This window comes from Crocodylus porosus, unplaced genomic scaffold (genome assembly GCF_001723895.1).
Source record: "Crocodylus porosus isolate Cpor-Errol unplaced genomic scaffold, CroPor_comp1, whole genome shotgun sequence".
Taxonomy (NCBI): domain Eukaryota; kingdom Metazoa; phylum Chordata; order Crocodylia; family Crocodylidae; genus Crocodylus; species Crocodylus porosus.
In genome coordinates this window covers 63627572-63641179 of record NW_017728886.1, presented here as the reverse complement: position 1 = coordinate 63641179, position 13608 = coordinate 63627572, and the positions used below count along the sequence as shown (strand labels likewise).

At 41.4% G+C, this 13608-nt stretch overlaps 1 protein-coding gene across 3 annotated transcripts in view; it reads left to right on the top strand.

The window, feature by feature from the left end:
* TBC1D5 (TBC1 domain family member 5) overlaps positions 1-13608 on the top strand; it is a 475698-nt gene that overhangs the window by 409751 nt on the left and 52339 nt on the right. For all 3 annotated transcript variants that reach the window (XM_019535723.1, XM_019535731.1, XM_019535738.1), the window contains one exon: positions 5862-6025. In XM_019535723.1, coding sequence (XP_019391268.1) covers positions 5862-6025 — 164 coding nt within the window. The remainder of the gene's footprint in view (positions 1-5861; positions 6026-13608) is intronic.

Below are 13608 nucleotides of genomic sequence, written 5' to 3'. Positions count from 1 at the left end.
GGCTGGCTGGGGCACAAAGGTGCTAAGGTGTGGAAGCTGCCTGCCCCATGGCTCCACACTTTAGCACTCCTGTGATTCAGCCAGCCCTGACACTGCCCCTGCCCTGAGCCTGCTGTGAGCCCAGAGGTGCTCCACTCCAGGTCAGACTGCTGCTGTCCCAAGTGCACATGCAGATACTGTGTCCAGGAGCAGCTGACTCCAGCTGAAACAGCTCCAGAGTTTGAGCCAGCTTAATTGCACATGTAGGTGCACCCAGTGTTCACTACTGGCATTAAAACTAGTTGAGCATGCAGAGGAGATATATAGTTTAAGGTATAACATGACTTGCATCTTAATATGTGTTCTTTGCTTCATTTATCCTGAACAATTATGGGATATTCCTCCTAATGCAATAACAAATATCTTAGTCTATTTTTTTTTTATAAGTTACATACATACATACATACATGCCTTCAATTTCTCTCCTCATATTCTGTCCCCTATTTCACTTTCACTATATAAAGTTATTCTTATGTTTAAAATTTAAAGTTCCAGTGGGGGTAAATATATTGCCAAAAATATGGCCTTGGTCACCCCAAAATTATTTGCAAATTCTGTGAAATTCACTGAAACGTGTCAGCTGGTTTGGTATCTTTTCAAGACTTTATTCACAAAACTGTGATTGAACAAAGTGAGGATTGTCTATTTTTATCCAGTAGTTTCAAAAGTGTCAGCACTTTGTCTAGGATGGTGGAGTTCTTGGTTCAAGTCCCTTTTCTGCCTTATGCTTTGAACCCACATCTCTAGCCTCCTCTGTGAATGATTTTAAGTACCATACTGTTGAGTGTTCTGCAGAAGAATTTGTATTTTCGGCCGCTGTTGACACAATGGCACTTTGTATAAAAGTCTTAAATAGTCCCTCAGACGGGAATCCAAATGTCCCACCTTTCAGGTGAGCAGGGTTGCCAACTGTCTGTAAATTTATGAGCAGTCTGTAAGAAAAAAGGCTAAAAATGCTTGTCTGTAAAGCCTGTAAAAAAAAAAATGGAGCTGTCAGCAAAAAACTAAGGAACAGTTCCATCTTGTATCTGAGTGGGCGTGCAGCACCCTACAGTGAGCTCTCCATCAGAGCTCTGTGGCTCGTGGAAACCTCCATAGGTCTCTTCCCCTCCTAGCTGCCCCAAACCACCAGCCATATGCTCCCATTGTGTTTCATTGGCGTTCACCTGACAGTAAAAGCTGATCACCTCTCAGGTATGCAGATCTCTGCAGCCCTGGACAGTCTGAGCCACTGAGTGGGACAGAGAGCAGTGGTGCAGCTAGGATAAAGCTGGAGGGGTGGGAGGGGGGAGAGGTGGCTGGGGGATCCATGCTGGAATGGGGCCTGTAGGGGTAAGGTGCAGGATGGGCTAGGGTGGGGGCAGCACAGTGTGATTCAGTGTGGGGTGAGTAGAGAGACCCTAGGTGTGGTGGTAGCATGGTCTAAAATCATTGCTGCAGTCGAATAATCTGCTAAAAATTGGTGTTAAACCTCTAATTTTGAATCTGACCCTTGTTGCTGCTGTCTTGGGCCTGTCTCAAGGGCTGTATTTACATTACATAAAACATATGTCAGTAAAAATAGTTTGTCAGTAATTAGTTTGTGGATTGTCACTAAAATTTTATTGGGTTGGGAACCCTGCAGGTTTGTGACCTACACACCAGGCTTCAGAGTTATTTTTACTCCTAATGGCTCAAAAATATTTAAATATGATTATTTTATATGTCAAATTGATAGGAAGAGCATTCTAAAAGCAATGAAAAGTTAATAAATCAATTAATTAGGAAGAGGGGAGGAGGAGAGAAGTATACGACTAAATTTGTCTTTCAGAAAATGCTCAATCACCAGCTCTTTAATTCATAATGAACCAAATGAAACATTAATCCTGGAGCAAAATGAGCTGAACTTTCAAGAAGTTTGAACTGAAGCCAAATTTCAGATCTAAACTTTTTCACTCATTCCTTTCTAATTTCATTGAACATGCCATATGGTTATGGTGATTGTTCAATGCATAAGGCCAAAGTTACTGGGTTTTATTATTTTAAAAATGTAATGACTTGCCTAAATCCTACTGTGCTGTATTGTTAGTATGATTTTTCCCCATTATGATTGTTCTGTGCGTTTATTCTGTAGTTCTTGTTCTTGTACTGATTTTGGTTTAGTGCCTTTTCCCCTAGTTCAGTACCACATTGAAGCACTTTCTATTTTAGAGAATTAGCATAAGAAGTTTGATATATATTTATTTAAGAAGTTACCTAAAGCATCTCCTTTTTCAGCTAAGCAACTGGAAGGATAACAGTGTTGCTGTATCACATTGTTTTATCATATTTCATAGTATTTGGGGTATCCCTTAAAGGATTTTCATGATTTCTTCCTTCAGTGTTGTATACTTCTGCCTTTACCAAAAATGGCTACCATCTCCTATTACTGTCTATGGAAGTGAGGAACTCTGGCACCCCTTAGTATGGTGTGTGCTGTTTCCCTGCAGCATTTACAGGTAATAATTAGGTCAGCAAAGATGGTAACCATTTCCCTAACTTGGTAAGTGGGGGCTGAAGCAAGGTTGTCTTCAAACAAGGCAATGATTGCTTACTAGATTGAGATAAGGAACCAGAAGATTCAGAGGTGCAAGAACTATGGGGACAGAAGGGAGAGACAGGAAGGTCTGAGGAGTAGAAGGCAGATGGAGGCAGGGGCATATGAGGGGCATGAGGCAGAGAGAAGGCAGATCTAAAGGAACTATGGAGACCAGAAATCAGACAGAAAGATGGGAGAGATGCACGGGAGTCTTAGGGAAGTGGGCAAAAGGAGATGGAACGGAGGGGGTGGGATGGAGATCAAGGGCACAAGAGGAAGATTTCTCACTAACTTTCCTACAGCCAGTAAAACTCACTGAAAATTCATATCAGTCTGTGTCCTGATTACTCATCATCTGATTCTGTGATGTGTTTGGTGTCTTGGATAGTTCTTTGCACATAACTTCATCTTTTTTTCTTAAAATACTGCTTTCATTGTTTTCATTTTCCAAGACCACATCTCTTTTAAAAGGAAAAATATGAACCCAAATAAAGCTATAAATTCATCTAAACATGTATATAATTATTACCATATGAATTCAGGATTGTAGCAGGTACTGCATGCGTCAGAATCTTCTTTATAGCTGACTTAATGCTTAATCTCAGTTCTGTAGTGGCCTCCAGCTAAGCATGAGACTCCCCAGTGTCAGATCTCATTCTAGGAGTAGTGTGTAGATGACTGCACAGTGCTAAGGTATTTTGTTCATCATCACATACATAATAAAAAGTAGGCTAGTACATTCTGTGGGGGGGGGTTATCTTGATTACTCTGTTGTTAGCTTACCATGTGGCTTCTCAGCATTTAAATCTCTTCCTTGTTTCTCACAGCCTTTTCTGCCTTTGTTTTCTAGTTTGCTGTTTATATTTTGTTTCTACAGAATCCTATTTCAAGGGGTAAAACTACAGTCCATATTGAAGGGGAGAATGTAACTCATCACAGAGAGGGAGTTAAGTAATATATTCAAAAATGGTTTATGCATCAACCATTACAAAATACTGACAATGCTAGCAGCTGTATGCAGCTATATATAGTGCATGTGAAAATATAATAGACATGAGCTGCTGAAACACTCATAAAGTGTGTAAAACCAAAGGCAGATTAGAAAAGAAATTAACAAAAAAGTGGATAACTTTATATGTGTATATGTGGGTCACTTTACTTGCATGGATCACTTTTGATGTCAGAAATTTGTAAAAAGGGTTGTATATTTAGGAATTAGAATATCTGACCATATAATACAACCTAAATTGTGTACTTAGAACTCAGAGCTAAGCATGCATGAATTTATAGATAAAATTTAAAAAAACAAATCACAGAAATTGTGGAAAAAAAATTAATTTCATATGTCACTTTATTCCTTTTTCCACTGTAATATTATTTAAGTTTCCTTTCATGTGATCCTTGTATCCCTTATACTAGACTGGGTTCCCACTTACATCATTGAAATGGTTTTATTATTTGCATCATTTGTTGTGTAGGGCTTGGGGTGTTTTTGGTTGTTTTTTTTTTTTAAAGAAAACAAAAACCTATCTTTGATTGTACTCTCAATCTTAATTATCCATTTTCTGTTAATGAAAACAAATGTTATTTATTTAGGAGGTTTGGGGTTTTTTTGGCTTTTTGTTTGTTTGTTGGACTTTTTTGTTCTGGGACTATTAAAATAGCATTTTAACTTGAAACAAAATCTCAGTTGACTAATTTACAGTGACCTAAACTGCCGGTAGCCATTCTTGTAGTTACAAGACCATCTCAACTAGTGTGCCCAGGGGGACGTTTAGCTCTTACTTCAGAACACAAAAATTCTATAGAATTTGGAATTCTGTGTGTCAAAATGATAATCAAGTGTTAGGAAGTGAAAAATCTATATTACATTTTTTCCAACGGAAAAAAAATAATGTTTTCATGTTTTAACATTAATTTTACTTTTAAAAATATTCATCTGAGCTATCAACATCATTTGAGTCGCCCAGTAATTTTTCTGGGTATATTCTAAACTTTTTTTCAATTTTCTGAGTGAAAAAGGACACAGGAAAGGCACAGGCTTCAGGTTTCTAATGAAGACCGAGGGCAGGGTGGGGGTGATATCTACTTATCAAAGTTCAATTAACATGGGCAGATCTAGGAGCTTACATGCTCAGTCTTTCTTCAATCACGTCATGAATTTATTTTATTTTCTATAGGAAAGTATACTTGTAGACCTAAGGAACTTAAAATACTGAAAATGTGGACAAACAAGTAGCCTACAGTCAGTTAAATGTGGGCAGAAACTTACCACCAAGCAGTGAACAGTATCAGTCTGCCCATGTTTAACTTTCATGGTAGGTAGAAGCTAAACCAGGGCAACTTAGACCTGTTTAGTAAACTGTCCCAGTTCAGTTTTCTCTTACCATGGGGGTAACTGTAAGTAAAGGAGCAATTATCACTTGCCATCTGCTCTGTGGTAAGTCTCCTCTCCATTTTACCTCTCTGTAGTTTGTTCATTTTTCTGCACCTTTGTTCCATGCGATGGAAAGTGAGCGGTTTTGAGGATGAAAAATATCAAAGAGAAAAACTGACTTTCTTTCTATACTTAGTTAGCAGCCCTCTGGTGCTTCATTAGTGTGGAACAAATAGCTTTATAATATTTATGAAGGGGAGGCTTTGACGGAGCTGATTTATAGAAATCAGCTCCCTCAGCCTTTTTCTCTGTTAAGCTAACTGATGCAATTGCAATTGCTTTTTCTTTGACAATGGAAAAGTACATGTTCAAGTAACTGTTAGTTCCTTTCTTTGAGGCTCTTTACTCAGTGCTAGGATTTGAGCTACATCTATGGATAACAAGTCACAATAGAGGAATCTGAGAAGAAGATGAATCGTAAAGTATTTCTTTACAACTTAATGTATTGGATTCATTAAATGTTAAATCCTTTTCCATGTTCATCTCTGTGATGCAAACAAGTCCTATATAAGGCTGAGTATTGTGTATTAATTTTCTTTAACTGAGTTGAACAAATTGCTACAGTACCACTAACTATTGCTTATGGTGATTCAGGTTTAGAATTATTTTTCTATTCTCTTTCATTAGAAATATATAGAGATCTGTATGTCAGAGCATATTTCTCTCCATATCACAATGCATGCAGACACACACATGGCAAGGATGCAAAATCTCATCCCCTGTTGATCTGTAGATGCATCTCGATGAGCATCACTTGAGAGATGGTAACTGATGGATAGAGTGATTGTTTGATGGTTAATTTTTTGCTACTGTATGTTTATTTTACAGGCCAAAATTCGAAGAATGTCAGCGCATCTCCAAGCATAGAGAGCTTGTCTGGAGGACGTGACTATACGGGGTCTCCTCCCTTGTCTGCATCCAAGAAAGATTCCTTTTTCAGTACCATCTCCCGTTCTCGTTCCCACAGCAAAACTATGGGCAGGAAGGAGTCTGTAAGTTTCCCAGCACTGTGATCTATTTTTAATGTCATATTAGATCACTTGCTGAAGCTGATTATTTTTCTTATTCATTAAATGCTTGCATTTTAAATTATTTCCATAAGCAGAAATTAATGGCAAAGCAGAAATTACTGGAGATATTTTCATGTCTGCTGAGTATTCCCATGGTACCCTCCATCCTATAATCCTGCTTTATTTTCTGAAGCCTCTGGTAGACCAGATGAGAGGAGGGACTTTGCTTCATTAGACTTCAGGGCTGAGACTAAAGATAATAAGCAATTTAGTGGGGGGACCTCATGCTCATCAGATCCAACCTTGTCCATCTGTTGCCCCTGAAGTTCTGGAATACATTGGAGGTTTCCCACAGCGTCTGCAGCATCTGTAATCTAAAGTAGCAATTAAATTTCCCAAGAAGCCTGACCTTTCTTAAGACACAAGAAACTTAAGCAGTTTGTTTGTTCATACAAGGAAATCTGCTGGTATAGTAAATACTGTGTGAGAAATTCTCATCCTTAATACACAAGAGATTGAAGTTAATGACTCTTGTATGCCTCCCTCTTTCAAATAAAACATGAAAAGGCATTGAATTAAACTTCTTAAAACTTTCTTAAGGCACAGGCCTTCCCTAGTCCTTCACCCAACTATGTGAAATCATCAGTTCCACATTTTTACAACCTTATGTTAAAAGGTTCTACTGATTTCAAGAACAAAGGGTTTCTTAGGGTGATATGCAGTTGGTCCAACGAAAGATATTTGGGATGGAGTTGGGTTTCTGATGAAGTGTGTCTTGCATTTTTAAAGGCTTGTCTAATTCTATTTCAACTATACAGTGCTCCAGAGATACCACCCTCAGAAATCCTTTCCTCTTGCATAATTCCTGGACTCTCACAACTACATTACTATAACTACATCAGCCACAGCCAACCCAAGACCTCTCTCTCACTCCTTAATCCCCCCTGCTCCCCCATCACAAACCTGACAGCCCCTACTCCCCTGTTATGGACAGCCAGCACTTAGTCTATCATCTGTACAGAGCTTTCTGAGGAGATTTTTTTTCTACTGGGAGAACAAACTGGGAGTATTCTTCCAGATTATTTGAACATGTGTATATACCCAGCCTAAGTATATTTTTGCATATGATTTTAGCAATAATCTAAATTTGAGTCAACTGGACTTGCAGTTTTTAGCTTGCCTATGATTTTTAATTCTCTTTTGTAAATGGAATTTAAGACAAATACCCTTTTTAATCCTGTTATATTAAATGTTAAAAAAAAAAAAAAGTTCTGTGGTACTACTGAGACTTGGTTAGGCTTTATTGAGATTTCCATTATGTATTTTCTCATTGTTCCTAGATTGACAGCATTATCTTTTATAGTTTACTGGGTTTTGAGAAAAGAAAAAAATTAGGTTTCTCTTTTCTCTATGTCATTTATGAATACTTCTCAGAAGCATCAGTAGATTGGTATTTTGACAGTCTAAGTAGAGAAGGAATATTCCTTTGGGTTCTTTAAACTATATTAAATGCTTTATAGTATAGTAGCTTAGAACTAATCAAGCAGTATGTACTGTAAGTTGCTGAAATCTGTTTCCCTGTATTCAGCTTTTTACCTGCTGTGTTATAAAACAAAAAAGGTATTTATTTTATATTAGTTCCCAACAGAAAAGGTTTTCTTAAGTTTATTCTAAATAAAATCATTGTTCGTATTTCTTTGTGTGTTTTATAATGCTGAGTTTTCTTAGCAAAGGGGAAAAAGCAATCAGTGCAGCCCAGTGTCCTAAAATTAGACACAGTAAATTTCTCTCAAGCCAGTAGTTCATAATTGCTTCATTTAGCATGTTTCTGAAGGGAAAATGAAGCAAAGGACTTTAAAATATTGGGTTCACTTTATTTACATTTAATTTGTGGCTGATTTTTATTATATGTATTTATTAAATTATGGCTGATTTTTAGCATCTTTTGGGAAAGAGATCTGTAAGTATGTACCTTACTGCTTGATATTTGATACTAATCCTAAACCAGCATTGCTCAACTTCCGGGCAGCTGGGGGCCTCATGCAGGAGAGGAAACAGATCCAAGGTTGCATACCCTGGGGGCTCCCTCCACTGCTCTCCAGAGCCTCCCCATGTCTCGCACAAGCCAGTTCCTCCCTCACCATGCATAGCCATGCTCCCCATCCTTTTCCAAGCACTCAGCTGAACACCTTCCTTCGCTGCACGGGCAGCCTATCCCCGTCCCACTCCACTGCCCCACCCCAGGAACCAGAAGCCAGAGGAGGGAGGGGAGACCCTGGCCACTGCTTCTGCAAGATGGATAGAGTGGCAGCTGAGTTGGAACGCACAGATCACATGTTAACCCCTCGCATTCTGTATGCACTCTGTGGGCTGCCAGTTGGACAGCCCTTCTTTAAACTAATAGTGTGGATTATGTTCAAAATTTTTTTATGGAAGGCTATTTTATAGAGCACTTGGCCACACACCAGTCAGTTGTTTAAAAAATTACTCATTTAAGTCAGAAAATCCCATTCTCCTCTGACCCTTCCGCACTCAGTGTTTGCAGTAAGTGTTGTAGGTAGAAACCTACCTAATTTCAAGGGCTGACCCCCTGATTTCGCAGTTTGAGCGTGGCACCAGTTGCCATTTTTTGTGGCGGAGTACAGCAAGCTCCTCCCGTGCCTTTGATTGGGGTGGGACCGCTTGGATAATCAGAGGCATGAGAAGGGCTGCCGTATTCCATGGCAAAAGTCTCTTCTCCTCCCTGCAACCCCCCCCAGTGCTTCAGGATGCCAGGGCTGCTTTCCTCTGTTTTCAGGTCCCTTCTCTTCCCCTGCCCCTCTGCTTTTTCACAGGGGACCCACCAAATTTGCTGTTTCTGTGAAAATTGGGATTTGGTAGGTCTCTAGTTAGAGGGTTATAGAAAAAAATATTCATATAAATGCATGCCCTGTTACAAGGGTATTAAAATAATAGTCTTAAGCCACAATAGAACATACTACAAGTTTTATAGTTATTTCACTTTAGATCATCTTTAACTTTAGATGCCTATCCAGCCAGTGGAACTTGTTGTGGCTGCCAGAGATGCTATTTGTTCTGTTCTGTTCCTGAATCATACCTGAAACCCCCCTCCCCTTTCTCCTCTGTTAGGAATACTTTAAATGGAAAGTCTTTGGAGCCATCTAGTAGCCTTCTTATGTGATGTAGTGTGGTGCCCTACATTGTCCCACTAGGTTCAGGTTTATCAGAGGTAGAAAACAGTCAATTATTTTGATATATATGGCTCGTCTGACTGACTAGAAGTTGTTGTATGTTAAGAGTGTGGGCAACCATTCATTTATAGGTGATAGAGCTGCTGCATAGATCTCTACCCCTGGAGGAGCCCAATCACTGATAGGCTGCTCTTTCCCATGCCTGGGAATGGGGCAGCCTTTCAGTAATCAGGTGGCAGCAGCTGTCAAAGAAAGCCCTTTGCTGCCTCTGGAAGTGGGGAGTTCAATTAAAACTGCTGTCCTCACCCTCACCTACCCAGGTAATGATGCTGCCATTGCCAGAACGCTGGTTTGTGCTAGCAACTTGTGCTAGCACTGCTGCTGCTACCAGAGCACTGATAAGACCCAGCGCTCTAATAGTTATGGTGGTAGTAGCAGGGTCCCAGCAGGGCTCTCTGACAGCTTGGCTAGGGAGAGACTATTCAAAAAGCTGGAGCCTGAATTGATTCAACATTTGCAGGTTAGTTTAACCTGCTTAGGTTGAACTGGTTTGTAACAGTACAGACATTCTTTCTGGACTGAGGCAGTTGTGGTTATATGCCTCTTCAGTTGCTCGGGGCAGGATCCAGGGGGCTGCTAGAGGCACCCTCTGCTCCAGGGAAGGTATGCTGGGGGGGAGGCATGGTCAGTCCAGGCTGAACTGGCCAGAGAGAGATTTAATTCCCACCTCCCTGTCCCACCGGCAAGGACCCAAGCTGGGTCTGCCGGGCACTTCCCCCTCGTTGCTGCAGCAGCGGGCCAGCATGGCCCCTGAGGCATACTGGGGGGTTAGTCTCCCCTCTACCCCACTGGCCCCAGGAGACTGCAGCCAGGTCTGCCTGCCACTGCTGCAACCACACTTGCTCCCTGTTTGGGGCAAGCAGTGGAATAAGCCATCTGCTGTCCCCTCCACCAGAAGCCAGAAGGAGGAGGGAATAACCCTCATCCCTGCCCTCCCCAGGAGCCCTGCTGGCTGGCATCTGGCTGCACCCCTGCCCAGCCACTGCAGCAGTGAGGGGGAAGGGCCCTTGTTGGGGGGAAGCAGCCTCTGTTAGAGGCGGCGAGACCCTTCCCAGCAGGGGGCTCCCTGTGGGGAGGGCAGAGCTGTGGCAGACTGCGTGCAGCAGGAGTGGGGCCTGGAGGGGACCAGAGCCCTCCAAGATACTGCTTGCTCTGGGCTTGCGGCAAGCGGCAGAATAAGCCCCTTCTGCCCTCCTTTCTCCAGTGTCTGGCAGAGGGAGATTATTCCACCACTTGCTTGGCACAAACCCAGCAGCAGCAGCTGGAGTGGTCAGAACCCACTGCGGTGCCCCAGGGGCAGGGTGGGAATAACCTGGCTCCCTGCCCACCCCAAAGGGCCCTGCTGGCAGTGTCTGGCCCCACCCCCACCTGGCTGCTGGAGTGGTGAGGGGGGAGTGACTGTGACGGGGCAGCAGCCTCTGTCACAGTTTCCGAGGGCGCGAGCCCATTCCTGGCAGGGGAGGGCTGCACTGCAGGGCGGGGAAAGCTGCTACAGACCATAATGCTGGGGGGACAGTAGGGGCTTGAAGGGCTATGGGCCCCTCTGGGCCCTGGTGTTGCCTCGTGCAGTCCACTGAAGCTCTGCCCACCCCGTAGAGGAGCCCCTGCTAGGAAGGGGTTCATGATCCCCGATGCTATGACAGTAGCTGCTGCCCCCATCAAAGGTCCTGCCCCCTCCAGCTGCAGTGGCCAGGTCGGGGCACAGCCAGATGCCAGCTAGCAGGGCCCCTTGGGTGGGGAGGCCAGGAACAGAGGTTATTTCCCCTCCCTCCAGTGAAGGAGGCAAGAGGGGACTTATTCCACCACTTGTCCCAAGCAGGGAGCAAGCATGGTGGCAGCGAGCAGCCAGGCAAATGTTTCTGTGTCTGCAGTCTCTGCCAGAGCTCCAGCTAGGGAGCAGAATGGAAAGGCCAGCTCTGCTGTAGAGCAGATTGCCCTGCCCTGGGCTGCCAAGCATCTGGGATGCTGGAAGACTCTGGTTTAAGTTAAACCAGGAAAGGGTCTGGAACAGACATTGCATAAACCGGCTGAAAACTCTGGGATCCTGGGACTCTTAAAGATAGCCGTTACATGTAGCATCAGAAAATATTTAGCACAACAGAATTTCCTGTTTCAGACTGCTACTTTTCCATTGTATGTGGGCCATGTTTCTAGTGCTACAGACTGTTTGCATGTCTATATGTTTACAGTTTGTAGCACTGTAAATGTAACATCCAGATCCAGTCTGCAAAGGTCCAGTCCAGCAAGGGGAATTCTGGCATGGAACTGCATCATTCCACCAGTCGCATCCACAGTGTTCCCCTCCCCTGTGAGGTCTTCTGCTCCACTGCATACATGCTTCCCTTGCTGTAGAGCGATCAGGAGTCTAGCAAGAGTGAGTACTGGCAGCTAGCTGCTCCAAGGGACAGAGACTTTGGGTCTGCAGCCACAGCCAGATCTCAAGCTCCAGCTGCTGCCAACAAAAGGCTGCCAAGCACTGTCCTACTGTACATCATCTTGAAAGAATAAAAAGTGCCTTTGTTTTTAACGGACTTTATATTTACTCCACACCCCAGAAAATCAAGGCACTGATTTTAGATGCTTAGCTTTAGAGACTTCGTTTTGACTAGAGTGAAAAGTGTGAAAATGTATGTGCATAAGAATACAAATAGACATGACATTAGCATTGTGGACAAATTATCTTTTGGTTAAAGTAATTCCTTTGTATGTTCTGAACATTTTATAACCTTAGAGAGACTTTTACATCTATGAATCTTTCATACAGACTAAATTACTTTTGAAATCTTAACAATTATACTATTCAAACAGAGTATTCATCTGATTTAGTGTTTCGTAGTATTTCAGATAGATTCCAAATTAAACATTTTATAATAGGATTCTATTTTGTTACTGACAGTCAAAATACACCTAATAAATAATATTTTACAGTACATTATTTATTGAATTTAGACATTTGAATTTATTATTGAATTTAGGAGCTTACTGAATGTATGTGTATTTCCCTGAAACAGCTTGCTTTTTGGACCTAACATAAAAATAATCTTTTGCTGAAATTTGAGTCAAATGTATTCAGTTTAATGAATAGATCTTAAACTGTACTTTGTATTTTAGAAGATTTCTAAGCTTTGTCATTCTGATGCAATATTGTGAATTCTGTTTTGAGATCAAAATCAATTTGGACATTTGGAAGTTGGCATGCATTTTTTACTTCAGTGTCACTGTACCCTTGAGATGGACAGAAAACATTTAAATCCAACAAGCTGCCATGTCATCAAACCCTTTTTAGATGTTTTAGAAGTTTTGCAGCATTTTTACAGCGTTCATCCTCACTTAACAACAGTATTTACTTTTCCTCATATCAAAGGCCTATAACCGTCAGAAATATTCTGTCTTTTGTCTTCAGTTTTTAAAAATTGATATTGATATTTTGACTTTTTTAATTGCTTTCGTTTTTAAATAGCTTTAAAGTCATCTCTTTTGCATCTTAATTTATGCTACTCATTTCAGATAAAGCAAACTGTGGTAAAATAAATACAGGGAGTAAATTGCTAGAAATCTAAAGAGGAGGCATGTCGTACAGATGAGAGGCCTGTAAGCATTCAGGGAATTAAATCCCCCAAAACTCTGTGTTTCTTTCTGAGATTAATATAATGGTACACAGAACAGAATGGTGAGACCGTTTGGAAGACATTAGAAATATTTGAGGTAAGCAGTAAACTGTAGTCTTTTTCTGGCTGACAGAAACTCAGATAGTTAAGAACTGCTGAACTCATATGTATCATTACACATCATTATTGTGACTCATCTCATTATAGAAATATTAGTAGAGTTCCATCCCTTAGCAGAAGGCAACAAGGGCTTTTAAAGTTATTGGACAAGCTTGTTAGTAGCTGTTAAGGAAGATGTCATACAATTTGAAAATCATGAGTGATTTTTTTAATACAAGTACATTTTCAGAAATGTCTAAGACATCTAGGGCCTCAGTAGACATTACATTTATTGTGTGATTAATGCTTTAATTGTGCAATAAATTTCAACATGCCAATTTATAGTGTGATAAAATGGCAAAGCAGCCCCAAAGATTTTTGTGTCTGGTTTATAGTGGGCTTTAAATTGAGCATGTGGCATATTTTCTAAACCTCAGACTGACCTGTGTCTGATCCAGATGATCACATGATTGTTGGATTCAGGCATGGAGCAACCTCAGGTTCTTGAATGAGGGCACAGAGCACCCCGGGAGTCTGGGACACGGCTGCCCCCTTTGTAAATCTGGGGCATCAGCCTATGGTCTTGAACTAGGACCTGAAGTTGCCC